The 15,163-nt window shown below is 42.0% G+C and overlaps 1 protein-coding gene across 5 annotated transcripts in view; it reads left to right on the top strand.

The window, feature by feature from the left end:
- The first annotated feature begins 6,361 nt into the window (after positions 1-6,361).
- The window catches only part of Ccdc192 (coiled-coil domain containing 192), a 219,678-nt gene continuing 210,876 nt past the window's right edge, over positions 6,362-15,163 (top strand). For 4 of the 5 annotated variants that reach the window (XM_040741785.1, XM_040741784.1, XM_040741788.1 and 1 more), the window contains exons 1-2: positions 6,362-6,510; positions 10,463-10,526. In XM_040741785.1, coding sequence (XP_040597719.1) covers positions 6,449-6,510; positions 10,463-10,526 — 126 coding nt within the window. In that variant the 5' untranslated portion in view covers positions 6,362-6,448. The remainder of the gene's footprint in view (positions 6,511-10,462; positions 10,527-15,163) is intronic. The other variant, XM_040741789.1, reaches the window with a different exon arrangement.

Genomic DNA, 15,163 nt, shown 5'->3' with positions numbered 1-15,163 from the left:
AATCCTGCCTTCACACCTTTCTTCCCAAATTGACCTCTTCTGACCATTTTGCTCTTTATTAACACAGAGTGCTGTTTGGTTTACGATGCCAGGTACTAAATTATGTCATTTCTGAGCATCACCACTTTGTCAGCTGCTGTAACCCATTGCTGTGAATATCATTCTTATAGTTGGCAGGGGCAACCTAGTTTATAACCAACTACACTTGCTTCTTTTAGATCCCACAAGCCAGCAAGCCAGCAGAGACAGCTTTGAATTCACTGCTCACTCTTGCTACACAGGCAATCACAATCTGCCCTCCGTGCCATTGGGGGATATTAGAATCTTGCATCAGTGCTCTTAACGGACAATAACTTCAGGTTCTGATAGTAGAGTGCGTTCAGTGCTGAGCTCTTGAAGAAAGTCACTGACTGTTGGAGTGGGTATAAAAGAAGGGTTGCAAAATCTCTCTTTAGAAATATACAGCCTAGTTCTATAGAAATGTTAGAGTAAATTTCCCTATCATTTAATAACGTGCTGTGAACTAAAAGATGTAAGTGCCAATTATGATAAACTAGCATATCTAGCTGTGTTTATCATTAGCCCCAATACAAAGGCCTTTAAAATCAATGACTTTGGAAAGTATATGAGTCTCTGCCCATACCACCCTGAACACACCCAATCTCACTTAGCAAACATTTGAATGCATTTTGTTGGGTATTTATTTTTTAAAGTATTGGAGTAACATAAAGAACATGCATGTGACAATACTCTATTGTATTACATAATCATGATTACTTCTGTGATTATATAAGCAGCTGAGAAAACTATATAAATTATATACAGATTCTGTGAAAATAATATCCTTTGCTGGATGGTAGTTATATCTTCCCCGCTGCATGTTAGCCACAGAACTTGAGTGAGCTTGATCCTACTGGCAGTTCTAAAGCTGGGTTCTGTGAATCTTGACCCTACCTATACAATTATTGGTTTGGGGTGGGCGTATATCTCAGGTTAAAAACAATGAACATTGTCCCAGTGGCGAAGTTATAGCTATTTCAGATTGCCAAATTAGAACACAACATAGGCTGTCACTTCTAAGGTTATATGGGAGACAATCCTCTTTCCATCTTGGGCTATGAACAAAAACACTTGTAGTCCTAGCTACAGCTAACAGCTAGTTGTTAGTTCCCGAAGAGAGGAACACAAGCCCACAGAATAAGAAAATGTTCTCAGAACAGCAACATGGAACAATGCCGTTTGATAGTAGCATCATCACGGCTGAGAAAAACCTAAGCATTTTTTAACTTTTAGTTATGAAAGTAAGATAATTCCCCTGTGAGTTAATTACCACGAGTTGTCTTTTTGGTTACTTGTGAATTGCAGTGTCTTTCATGGTACAAAGTCCATTACAGCATCTTTGTCTATCTGGTTGAGTGTAGTAATATTTTATAATCTAACAAATGAAGCTTGCCTGAAGATCAGAATACAGGGCTAAGCCACTAGTTAGCCACACACCTATATAAGAGATTAGCCACGCACACACATGAAGCTACCAGTTAGCCACACACCTAAACCACTAGTTAGCCATAGAGACTTGGCAGTGGTGGCACACACCTTTAATCTCAGTACTTGGGAAACAGTGACAGCTGAATCGCTGTGAGTTAAAGGCTATCCTGGGCTACATGATAGTGAATCAGTCTAAAAGAGAAACAGAGCTCACATCTTTGATCCCAGCACTTGGGAGGACACACCTTTAATCCTAGTACTTGAAAGGTGAAGACAGGAGTGATATGACCAGGAAGAGAGAGCAATATAAGGCAGGAGGAGACAGGGCTCATTGCATTCAGTCTGAGGTTTTGTAGACAGCATTCAGTCTGAGGATACATAAGGACAGGATTGCCTTTGGTCTGAAAATAACGTAGAGGTAAGAACTAGTGGCTGGCTGCTCTGCCTCTCTAATCTTTCAGTATTTACCCCTATATCTGACTCTGGGTTTTTATTATTAAAACTAATTAGAGGAGGGCAGCATGGGACTGATCTGGACCCCCCAAATGTGAGTGTCAGCGAGAAGGCCTGGGCAACCTATGGGGCCCTGAGCTGTGGATCAGTGTCTATCCCTGGTATACAAACAGTCTTTGTGTGCCTATAGCACAAAGAGGGATGCTCTCTCAGCCTGGACTCTTAGGGGAGTGCCTGGACCCTACCCAGAGTAAAATGACAGACTCTAGATATCCCCTATGTGGAAGGATTTGGCAATAGGGTGGGAGGGTGGGGGGAAGGGGAGTGTGGGAGGAGGGGAGGGGGAGGGAACTGGGATTGACATGTAAAACAAGCTATTTAAAATTAAAATAAAAAATGATTAAAAAACTAATTAGAATCCACACTACCTCCAAGTACCTTTCAGACCCATGATGGTTTTGTTTAGGGAGATTTTTTTCCTGTGTGTGTGTGTGTGTGTGTGTGTGTGTGTGTGTGTGTGTGTGTGTGTGTGTGTGTGTGTGTAGGCCAGAGACTAATGTTATGGGAGATTGGAGACCCCACTTCTTAATAATAAGTTCTACAGACTCAGAATGTCAAAGGCCAATGTAACTTATTTTTCCTGTCTTGCAAGGTTGGGTACCAGGACAAACAGAGTGGCCCATTAGGGTCAAATTGGCATCAGAATCACAAATCCTTTCCCCCTCTTTGTCACTAGTTAGCTCTTCAGGGAGATGCAGTCTTTCCTGTATATTGTCTTGGTTTTTCCCACCCCCTTTAGATGTATACATTTAGTCACATAACACGAGGCCTCTAGTCTTCCATTCTGAGATAAACTAGAGTAGCCAAAGACTCCGACAAGCAGGTGTCAGTGTGGAAGGGGTACTCCACGCCTCCTACTTCTCTCAAACCTAAACTCAACGGAAGACTAATGAAGGTTGGGAGTGCACAGAGCCAAGACCAGCTCAGCCTCCTGGGTCAGAAGGCTGCTTAGGGAGCAAGATGAGGGTTGGGGATGACCCACCAAAGAACATGTTAGTGAACTCCATGGAACAAGAGAAATGCTCAAGAAGAACTCTTCTCCTATAGAGCTTTGTGAATTTCTTTTTCTGTTAAAGGAGCGCGAGAAGATGTTAGGTCAAGACGGCCTTGTGTGCCTGCTACCCTAATGCTGGAACTTGCTGGCCATTTCTTCTCTGCAAGCATCCGGTGACTGTTCACCTCCCATCCTTCATGCTCCAGATCATGTCACCTCCTGGTCCTTTTCTCATCACATTCCTTTATGTTCTTTCTAGTACTTGTTCCTCTCTAGAATGACTCTCGTATACACTTGCTTGTACCAAGTAAGTAAGGACTTCAAGAGGACAGCAACTTTGTCTTCCATGAACCATTAAAACACTAGCACAGATCCACAGATCTGCACCAATCCCCCCAGGACCTCTGGGTTCTCAAGGCAAAAGAGAACAAACCACTGTAAATCTAGCGGCTTCAGAATCTGTGCTTAGATTCTATGATCCTCAGGTGTGTGTGTGTGTGTGTGTGTGTGTGTGTGTGTGTGTGTGTGTCTTCAACTGTTTCCCCTTAGCTTAGGTGATGGGGACCAGGTACCCAAAATTATTGTCCCTGTAAAGCTAAATCATAGAGCATGAGGAAGACATTATTACTAGGGCCCCTAACAGCCAATGCTCACTGGCTTCAGTGAGGGGAGAATGAGTATGCCTTTCCTACCACACACAAACCAGAAAGGTCAGGTTTACATCTTTGCTCCATAATAAAAGCTTTCATGTTTATTGCTGCTTTCCCCAGGCAAAGAGTTTAGGACCAAAATGCATAGAGAAAAGGTCTCTGCTCACACAGATAAACATTCCCCTCTTTGAAAACAGATGGGAGCCTGGAGGTAATTAGACCCACTGTGTCAAGCAATCAGCTTCATGGGGCAGAGGGCCAGACAATGATGACAAGGGAGCCAGCTCTCACAGAGAATGACAGCAAGCCTTTTAGACAGTGGGCGATGTCTCCATTGTTTTGGCACTGATCTGGGTCTGTTTAGATGCTGTCACTCTGGCTTCTCTATCGACTTTCCCTCTTCCCTTATCCTCCCCAAACACAACCCCACTGACCTAAATGCATCCTGCAGTCTAGCTGTGCCATGTACATCACACAGAGAGCTTCTTAGAGATGGGACCACTCTTCGGGACTGGACCTCCACAGGAGGTACCACTCGGATGACTTCAGTTTGCTTTCCTGGTTACTCATGCCTCTGCTGAATTACAAGAACACTTTTGGAATCCCAAACCCACTTTATCTATTCATTTTATAATAACCCATTTGTTGCTAGTTGACTGGGTCCTCAGTTCTGTGAGAGCTGGGGTAGGATTGATTTTGTTCACACTACCACCATGTATAGTGCACAGTGCTTTCAGCAAGTACTTGCAAATAACCAGCAAACAAATGAAAGACGAATGGACACATGAACGTAGCAGACTCCAATGACTGCTGCTATGATATTTGTGTTATAAAATAGAGTGCCTTCACTATAATCCATTCCTGTTGTGCCTTGCTATTTTCTCATTGCTATGTTCCTTCCCCCTGTCTCTTCTGGCCCTATTAAAACCTAGTCATTTAACTCTAACTAACATCAGAATATATGAAGTATATGTACTCCACCGGCACATGTGTGTCCACATGTGATTCTGATTGTCAGAAAAAGATACATACCTGAGGGCCAGCAAGATGGTTCTGTGGGTAAAGGTGCTTGCTGCCAACTCTGACATCCTGAGTCGGATCCCCTGGGCCCATGATGGTAGGAGGAGAGAGATGAGTCTTGCAAGTTGCTCTCTGACCTCCTCACCATGGTGTGTGCTCATTCTTCTCCCCCCACATAAATGTTTTTAAAGCCATGAAAAATGATACATATTAGACAGCCTACAAGGTAAGACTTTAATTATAGGTAACAGTCTATAGCAGCTATCCTGAGCTTACATTGTTTTAGCTTCAAACAGTATTAATGATGGCAATAGATACTGGTTATGGAATATTTTTCCTTTAGACTTAGAGAAAATGTGGAGTTACTTAAAATGTAGTTCAGACTTTAAAAATAGAATTATTTGCATGATTTCAACTTAATTGTGATAGGGTGCTATGATTGATTTTCCTAGCCTGGTTAGCCTAGAACTCTGAGAATAAATATCTTCAGGGAACTTGGACACTTCTTAGCTGTCTTGCCAAGGGCTTCCTATACAGTGCTCTTTTGAGGGTTGAGAATGCAATACTCAGGTTGCTTGTCAAGGAATTGTAAAATTCTGTTTTGTACCGGCCATATCTTTGTGTGTTTCTTTTCGATCAGTGAGATATAGGATGAAATTAATAAGCACTACAAGTAATTAGTGCTCACAGTGCCTCTCACTAGCCATCTCTGAGTTGACCTTCCTTTCATAAAATGCTATGAACGATCTTACATGTAAGTCCCTGCCCACGTCTCTAAACCGCACGGAAGTGCAACCCACTCTGAGGGCCTCGATGAGATGGGATAAGGGAACAACTGGATGTTAGAGCTGGAGGACACCCAGACAGGTCAAGTGGTACTTTTTTGGGTACTTTTAAAAATAAGAAAGTCAAACTATGGAGGAAGGTGACATTTTTCTGATCTCCCAAATGCTGTGAACCAGTTGTATGCCTTTGACATACACCCAGCCCATGCTAACTTCTTTATCTGGTCCACCGAGTGTTCAGTTCATTTTATCTTTATTCATGGGATTAGAAAATAGCTTTCATACTCACCTAGTATGCTTTGGTATGAGCTCTGGGGGTAGTTTGCATGCTGAAAGCACGGCTAAAGAACTCAGGGCCCTTATGTGTCGTCTATCAAAGCAGGAAGTGGGGGCTGCAAGCCCCTCTGTGGAAAGGTGCAGCAACTGGCTGGGAGAAGTGGCTTCTGAGAAGCAGGGACTGCAGACGTGGTATGACAGGAACCGACATACTGAAATGTGTTACCTGCTCCAGCCTGCATTGGGGAGGGAACTTGAGTATATTCTTCAGCCAGATGTGAGTTCCCTGTGTGAAGGCACAGGGATATCAGACCAGCATGACTTAAAGCAATCTGCTTCTGAGTGTGTACCTCTGTCAGACAACAGAGTGACAACTGTGTTCTTGGCATTAAAACCGGATTTTAAACATCCTGTACTTTGAGCATTAACCCGGCACTCCTCTCACTCTTTGAGTAGGTTTCCAGAAATGATGGCTCTGTGACTGTCCTCCATCTGTCCTCATGCCTGGATCTGGCTTGTGAGCTGTTTTGAGGAAAGCCTGTGGCTCTGTAACTGATTCCTCTTTAGCTTTGGGCAGTTAACGGTCCTTACCTCTGCCATTGTGGTTGCTTAGCAACAATGGGCAGCAGGGCAGTGCCTGTGATTCGAAAACTCTATGGAGTGAGATTAAGATTCGTTGGTGTCTGTCCATGGACAGATGATCCCAGTGGTCCTGGTTTGAGATGGGAGTGTGCCACAGCAAGAAAGTTGTAATCCCAGACTTTGAAACCTCAGCGAGATGCAGGTGAGTTCCCAGTTCCTTCTGTCCAAAAATAATCCATGGAAATTTCTGGATAAAGTAACCTTCCCTCCAGACTTCAAAGATAACCTTTCTTTAAAGTCTAGAGGAAAACATCAAAGAGCCTTTTTTCTCTTACTGATGAATGGCCTTTTTCTAGGGATGACTCTATCTTCCCAAATCATAGGACAAGGACTGGCATAGCACAAGTTTCATCAAGTGCTCTTGTCAAATGAGTAAAACTGTTCTTCACGTACATTTCTCAGAATTGCACACTCACCCACCCCAAGTGCCTTAATAGTGTGGGAGTGAGGACATTGAAGCAGTAGCCCTCTTTTCAGAACCACAGAGAAACAGCAGCACTAATCCCCACTCTCCAACCAGGATGCTCGAAGGTGGGGGGCACTCCTTCTGCACCTCTTTTCCAAGTAGAAATTATGAGCCAACCTTGACCACAGGAATGGACAAAGAGATGGCCTTTATCATCAATCTGCAGTCAATCACTGGAAAATTTGCATGTGGGCTCGATACACATTTCCCCTTCAAATATGGAAATAGCTTTTGTTTAGCATTGTCTTTCGAATCTGGAGTGAGATGGTTGTGCCCTTTTTGTAGAGGAAGTTGTCTCCTGAGGGGCAGTTTCCTGTGTGTGGTGTGCACCTATAGCCCTGGTTTCTCCCTCATTTGCCTTTAAACTGAGTCTTCTTAGTGGCTGTGTGAGCTTTGCTTTTCATATTGGACCCGAAGTTCATGACTAATAGGGAGAACTCATTAAGATCTTACATTTTTATGTAAAAAAAAATCCAGTTTCCATGTGTAATCTATGAACCTCAAAAGGTGCGCAACCTCATTTTGTTTTCCACTTTGAAACCATGAAAGCTAGCAAGCATTTCCTTTCCCTTCATTTCCCTTATGAAATCACCTGATAGGCTGATATTTCCATATGAAGACAATTAAAAAGGTGAACAAAGTGTTCCAAATGGAGGCAAAATGTCCTGTGGTTATCAGCTGTGGCATGAATAACCCAGTGTGAAGCAAGAGTGATGCCCGGAGCCAAACAGGACAGTGCCCTTATTGTCAAGTGTCCTGTGGGTTCTTGTTCTAATACACAGAGTCAACTGTGGGGTACAGGTACAGATCAGGGCTTCTGAGGCAAAGGCATGGAAGTACTCTACTGCCGTTCTGGATCCTCAGGTGGGTTCAGTTTGTAGCTTCTCTTCTCAGCTGGTACAAACTGGTCTCCTGATTTTTTTGCCTGCCGTCTCCTTTTCCCTCTTCCACTTCCCTTTGAGACAGACCTCTCCAGCATGTTTACAAACCAAATGGGAATTTGAGTCTAACTTCTCTAACAAAGGAGGGTGAGACCCAGGATGCTCCAAATTCAAGAACCAGACAAGCGTTTTCCCAGGACCTCCCTTCCCGTGAGAACAGGGCACGCTCACCTGCTGTCCAGATAATCCAATTGTGCTGAAATCATGTATTCCATAGCCACTAATTACTACTCCAAAGTAAAAAGTGATAAGGAAAAACCTAGCAATCCGGCACATTTTATTAAATGGAAAGAAATGTTTATGCTCTGTAAGGCATTGAGAGAAAATAAACTACTTCCAGCCTCAAGTGATATCACTATATTCCATGCCACAGATGTTTAATGAAGCTTTTCAGTTTTCCCATGATGAATCCTGAAGCAAGAAAACACTATGATGAAAACAAGATCAAAAATATATTTGTTAATTCTACTTTATTTTATTTCAAAGCTTGTAAACTTTCTGGACCTTATTATACATGTCTCCGGTGTGTATGCTGAGTTACTATGGTTACACTAAGGCCATGACTCATGACCTTTAAATGTTATTGTCAGGTGGCCAAGGTTCTCTTGTTTTGAAGTCAGTAGTTTCGTTTCATGCTTTATTAATTGTGTGGGTTTTGTTGTGCATCCATGGCTCATCTGAGCAAACCCATAGAGTATGCTCTGGTTCCAAAAGCTGAACATGTTATTGATTAAATAGAGCATAGTACTCATTCCCCATAATGCCACTGAGAAATTAAAAAAAAACACAGGTACACAAGTATATACACCCTTAAAAACAATGAGGGCTATAAGAGATATCTGGAAACTGCTTGTGAAATACAACAGGTTCAAGAGGCTGCTGGAAAAAGTAGTGTTGAGTGTGGTGTAGACCATCAGCAAGATAAGGGAACTCAAATATTTTATCAAGAAGAAATGACTGAAGCACAGACTCTGGAATCATTCTGTAATATAGTTCATGAGTAAGTACATCAGCTGTGTGAGGCACACCAGCAAAGACAGAGACAGAGAGTGGAATTCCTGTGACATTAGTTCATGCAAAGCTACGTGTTGATTTTCCCAGCAACCCTAAAGAAGAGGCTACTCTTGGCTCAGGGATAAGGAGGAGCTGTCGGGTAGGCAGGAAGCACCAAGCACTGTGTTTTACTAAAATACACAGGATTCGAGAAAAGCAGCTAGATTTCTTAGAACTCTTGTCTTCTTCTTTAAGGTGACAATTGGATTAATTTTACCCTTTAGCCAGTGATCACTTTGTGAACCTTTTTAAGCGGTGCTAATGTCTTTGAAAAGCTAGAAAAGTAGGCAGTAAACACTCACAGAAGTGTGAAGTGAAAAAGAAGTGTATTTACTTCTTGGGGTAGAAATTGAGCATGTTGGGGTGTTAAAGGAAGGCTTGTCAGACGGCAACTGCGCAACTGATTGTGCTAACGGGGTGAAGCCTATTAAACCACTGGTTCTTTCCACCAATGTTAAGCAGTCTTTCCCTCTTCAAGATGTTAAGTGTTGGGGCTAGGAGGCAACTCAGTGGCTCATCAGTTGATCAGCATGTGCAAAACCCTAAATTCGATCCCCAACGCTTGAACACATGGAGAAGTTGCCAAGGACAGAGTAACAAAGACAAGAGGGAAAAGTATCCTATACATTTAAGGAATGTACCTGGCCATTTGTTATGCAACACACATACAATAAATAAATAAGTAAACCATGTAGAATGTCGGGAAGTAGTGACCACAGCAGGGAAAAATCAAGCTCAGTGAAATGGGAGCTTTGACTGTAGATCGGATGCACACGGTAGGTCCATGGAGAAGATGGCATTTGGGCAGAGATGGGAAGGAAAGACTAATAAGCCACATGGACCCATGTGTATTCCTAAGGATGAGGGATGTGTTGGGAGCCAGGTGAAGAGAATGTTTCTAAGAAAAGCTGATGAAGCATGGGAAGAGCTATTAAGGTGAATTGCCACGGGACCAGTGCAGATAGCAACCAGGGGAACCCTGGTGACATGCCACATTACCATGGACTGGTGCTACAGCAAGTCTGATAGGAGTGGCTTTAGCAAAAGAATAGGAAGAATTGGGGGCAATGGAAAAATAGTTTTTTGCCAGGAAGGGGATTAGAGGAATCCAGCAGAAACTAAAAAGCCAAGAAGGCTCAAGCAGAAGTAAATAACATGTTTGTAAGCCTGGAGTCAGATGGGGAAGAGAGGGATGAGAGAAAGGAAAGAGTGGGGGGGGAGAAGGGAGGGGTGACCGCCCTGCCTGCTTTTGCACAGAGAGAACGTGCCTTCCTCCCTTTTCCTTTTTTAGTTGAAATAGGAGATTTTGCAGGTTCTCAGAACAGATCGTACCACTCTTCAGTCTGCTTATTCTCAAGGGAGCCTTTAAAGGCTGTTTTATCTTCCAAGTAAAGTTTACATTCTGTTACTTTTGCTTCCTTCTGAAATGTCCAGAACATTAGGGGGAAATACACTAAATTTTTTATTTTACATGTTACAGTGTAAAGACCTATTCAATGTGATCTCTCTCTGTCTCTGTCTCTGTCTCTGTCTCTCTCTCTCTCTCTCTCTGTGTGTGTGTGTGTGTGTGTGCAGCTTTCTAAAATAAAATTTTGGAATTCTGAACTCTTATCCCCTTTCGGCATGTCATCCAGGTCAACGTGTAGTTCGATGTTTGGAAGGTATCCGTCAGATATACGACCACAAAACAGAACATGGGTAAGATATAAACTTTGCCTGGCTTATTTTCTGTTTTAAAATGTGATTTAACTTACTATTGAGGTTTTCTTGATAAAGTTTAGTTTTTACATCCTATTAGTACTCTTAGACAAACAGTGGGATGTCCTTTCCCAAGTAGGGCACTGAAAGAAAGGGAATGAGGGTATTTAGGGGAAGAAGATGGGAGAAGAGATGGCAGATAAAGGGGTGACATGGTACGGCCTTTCCAGTTTTAACTTGTCAACTGATGTCACATTGTCTTTGTGGCCCTACGATAGCTCAGACGTCCTGGGCTATTTCAAACATTTGTTTATACATAAGGAAGTCCTGAGTTGAGACATGGCATAAATCCAGCAGAGAGTACTATTTGATTTAGTTAATCTTGGGTTTAAAACACAGTGTATTCCAGATATACACAGTTTGAGTCTCTTTCAAGGCCACTGAAATAGTTGATTCTGGCTTCAGAGGTCTTCCATAGTTCTGTCATACACTGGGAACACTGGCTCTTTCTTCCCCAATTCCACTGTGACACTCTCTGGCTTTTGCATAAATCTAGGTGGTCACTGAGAAGTGAAAGCTGGGTGAGGTTTGGGGTGGAGGTTATAATGACTATTTTTATCCAAGTGTAAAAGTTTTCCTTAAGTTGCCCTCAGCCTCTCTTGGTTCAGTTTTACAACTTTCTAGACTCTACTCAAAGGCATTTCTCAAACTATCTGAGCTCTGGGTTGGTTTCAGAGGGTGGTGATGTAGTGTAAAAGTTAATAAAACTAAGATTCCAACCACAGATTCAGGTTCAGTTTTTGCCTCTGAGTTGTGTGGTGGTAGCCAATTCCTTTCATCTCTGTGAGTCTCACTTTTCACCAACCACGGTGATGATAATGTATCTTGAGTTGTCAACTCAGATGAGATGATCAGAACATGAAAACGTCTTGTAAAGGGTCTAGAAAAACACAAGGATGCCACGGACCTGGCAGCCCTCAGTAGACTTTGGAGCTTCTTTCCTGTCTGGCACTTTCCTAGGATTTGCACTGTGGTCTCCTTTCTCCCTGGCATCATAAGTTAGAACAGGCACTTCCCATGACAGACACATATTCAGGACATCTCCTTTATACAAGTGATGTACATAATGCTAGCCTCTGGGCCTGGAAAGATGGCTCAGTGGTTAAAAGTGCTTGCTACTCTTGTAGAGGACCCTGGTTCAGTTCCTAGAACCCATATGGTGGCTTGTAACCATCTGTAACTCCAGTTCCAAAGAATCTGATGCCCTCTTCTGGCCTCCATGGGCACCAGGAATGTATGTGGTGCACACACATATATAGACTATGTATTCATACACATGAAATTAAAAAAATGTGTCTTTAAAAAACAGAATTAACACACCTCTATTCTCTAGTGTAGTTCTAGTCTTAGACAAACTGAGAATGGTTCTTAAATCTATAAACCATTTTCATAAGTAAGGATGTTGTTAGAAAAAATATTAAGTGGAAACTCAATTCAACTCATTAAATGATTTTAATTAAAATGTAGACCTGCATTACTTCTTTTCATTTAGGTAGAAGAAACCTAATAGTGAACTTTGATTTTATTTAATGAAGCTATTTATGAATATATGACCTAAAAATGTTACATTTCTGTTTGATGGCAACTCCTGAGTCTGAGAAATGGGACACTTCATGGCCCCATTGCCTGTGAACAGTGCCCTTTCCTCTAAATGTGTACACCCATCAGTATTTCCTTGGTGGCTTCCATACTGATGAGGACAATGACCGCATTAGAATTCTGCCTGGGGCTCCCAATTAGCTTCCCAGAGTTCAGAATCCATGCCTTTCCAATTTACAGTTGACATGTTTGGGATGTCTGGGGCTTGGAGGAGCCAGCTCTGCTTTCCTTCCTGTCTTTTTATGTCTCTAGAGGATAACACATTTAGCTGGAGGAAGTCAGGCTCAGAGACCACAGAGGCCATGGCATACCCACAGTTACTTCTGCTCCATCTTCCACACAGTCCTACTAAGCCATGGAAATTTTAGGACAAAATACCTCAGAACACTTATGTAGCATGAGGCACAAAAATGGGCGACATTCAGAGCATCTTTTAAATAATTGGTTTTAGTTCAGGCAGGACAGGGGGTATGAAGGATGAAATCGTTTTCAGTTGTGTGAGATCCTCTTGGCCATTCAGGCATATTGGCACATTACTCTACCTGTCGGCCACACTGGCATGGAGATGTAGCTCTTCTTTGCCTTCTGTGGACTGTCCTCTTAAACATTTTAAGTTCCACATCCTTTGATTAGCTGTGAATTCTTAGATAGATGGACTGTATTTATTAGTCTCCATGAATATGTAACCAAATTTCAGACACCCAAATGGCTCTCTGTCAGTATCATTTGTAACAAAAATTATGGGCTGAGATACATGTAGTCGGTGTGACCCCTTATATCGTTATAGCAGCACATGAGTGGGGTCCAAAATCATCACCACTATGTTGGAGGTTTTCTCCTTTATACTATTAACTGTTAAAAAATGGTGATTCAGGGAGGCTGAAGAAACTTTCAGATGTGAGTGATGAAGCAGAATGTGTTCCCATTTGATAGGGATATTATAGCACAATGTGATGAGAGTGTGATTCACTTTTAGGATACCAGGAGGTCCCCATTTATCTCAAACTATTCCTTTGAGCCAGCCGGAGAATCAAGATGTGTGGAGAAGCAATAGAAGCAAATGCCTTTGTTCCATTTTATCACCCACAGAAAACACCAGTGTCTATAAGATCATGTCATTTGAAGCTGTTTAAGAAATAAAAATTCTATTGTACAGAAGGTTAGCCTAAAACATGATCAGGATTGTTCTCCCCAAGTTAGTCTTGAGAACCCTGGAAGTGGAGAATACTAATGCCCCTGGTTTCAAGGAGAGGCACACCCAAAAGCCAGAATATGGCTATGGGCTTAGGCACACTAAGATTATCACAAAGCTATTCACTTCCAAGTTGTAATTTAGTGACAGCTTCATTAAAGAATGGTTTCTTTGGTGTCAAAGATACAAAAGTTCTTCGGGGTTTTTAATTCCTGCACTTGAGTTTACAAGATGACCCAACGTTAGCTAAAGGAATCCACATTAAGAGAAGACAGAAAGAGATTCTGTAAGTCATGTCAAGTCATTGGCTCTGCTTTTCCTGTAGCGTCTGGTCTGAGAGTGGCAGCAGCTAGATTTCCACTTCCTCCAAATTTTAACATTCTACAATGACTTTTAGAAGACCCCTCCCTTTGATGAGCAGAAGCTCAAATCATTAATGAATCAAGGTGTCAACACGACACTGCACTTTAAAGGAACATTTCAAGGGATTTCAAGGCCCTTTCATTCATATGAAGCTAGGGATGTTCATGGTTTGGTGTTTGTATGCACATATGGTTTCATTTCTTTGGGGTGAGGTCTTAGGATTGGAATAGTTGAATCATATGGCAAGTATTCCAAGCTTTGTATGGAAATGATTCCCCCACCCCCTTTGGGTAAATACCTAGGAGTAGAATGGATGAGTCGTATGATGTTGCTCTGACTTTTTTGTTTAACAAAGCAGTTGTTGGCATTTTTGCACTTTTACTGAAGTCATGAGAAATTTTAGTTCTTAGACATTGTTCCCTAAACCTGATAAAGCCAGCCCTTTTGGTTTTTGTTTTTCTGATATTGCAAATTTTACTCATTGTGGTTTTTAATTTGCATTTACTTAAGTAACAAGTGATACCAACCATTTTACATGTCATCCTTCTGTCTGGTACTTAAATATTTTGTTCACTTGTATGTTGTATTGCTTGTTTCTTGTTATTTGGTATTGAGAGTTCTTTTGAAAATATATTTGAGCCAGGTGTTGGTGGCGCACGCCTTTAATCCCAGCACTCGGGAGGCAGAGGCAGGCGGATTTCTGTGAGTTCAAGGCCAGCCTGGTCTACAGCGCGAGTTCCAGGACAGCCTCCAGAACAATACAGAGAAACTCTGTCTCAAAAAACCAAAAAAAGAAAATATATTTGAAGTATGAGTAACTTTTCTGTATTTTGTCCTTCTGACAGTTCTTTCTTTGTCTTCGTTTGTTCTCTTTGCCCAATTAGCAGTGTTTTCGGAAGAACAGAAGTTTTCAATTTGGTGAAATCTAATTTAATAACAGCTACTTTCATGGCCCATGCTTCTGGTATCTCATCTAAGAGATCTTTGCCCAAGGACACAGATATTTGTTCTCAAGATTTTGTCTAAGAGTTTCATAGTTTTGAGCTTTGTAATTAGGCCTAAGATCCATTTTGAGATGGCCAACTTGCCAAGCTGCCCTTTGAGATGAGCTGGGACTCTGTTGCCTTTCTTCATAGCTTCCTTCTATCAGTACCCTCTCCTGTCAGACCTCTGTGGCCCAGTCTTTCTTTCCAGCTCAGTTTGTTTTGACCCTAACTTAACAAAGTCACAAAAAATAGGAAGGGAGGGAGAAAGGGAAGGAAAAAGGGAGGGAGGGAAGGAGGGAGGCAGGAAAGAAAGAAAGAAAGGAAGGAAGAGAGGTAGGGAGGGAAGAGAAAAGAAAAAGGAAAAGCATTGGCTTTGTCATTAGCATCTCATTTTAATAATAAGTTCTATTTAACCAGGGAATCAGGGATATGAAAAT

This window comes from Mesocricetus auratus, unplaced genomic scaffold (genome assembly GCF_017639785.1).
Source record: "Mesocricetus auratus isolate SY011 unplaced genomic scaffold, BCM_Maur_2.0 Super-Scaffold_6730, whole genome shotgun sequence".
In the NCBI taxonomy this organism is placed as follows: Eukaryota; Metazoa; Chordata; class Mammalia; order Rodentia; family Cricetidae; genus Mesocricetus; species Mesocricetus auratus.
Note: the sequence above shows the minus strand (reverse complement) of the source record. Positions and strands in the feature narration are given on the sequence as shown.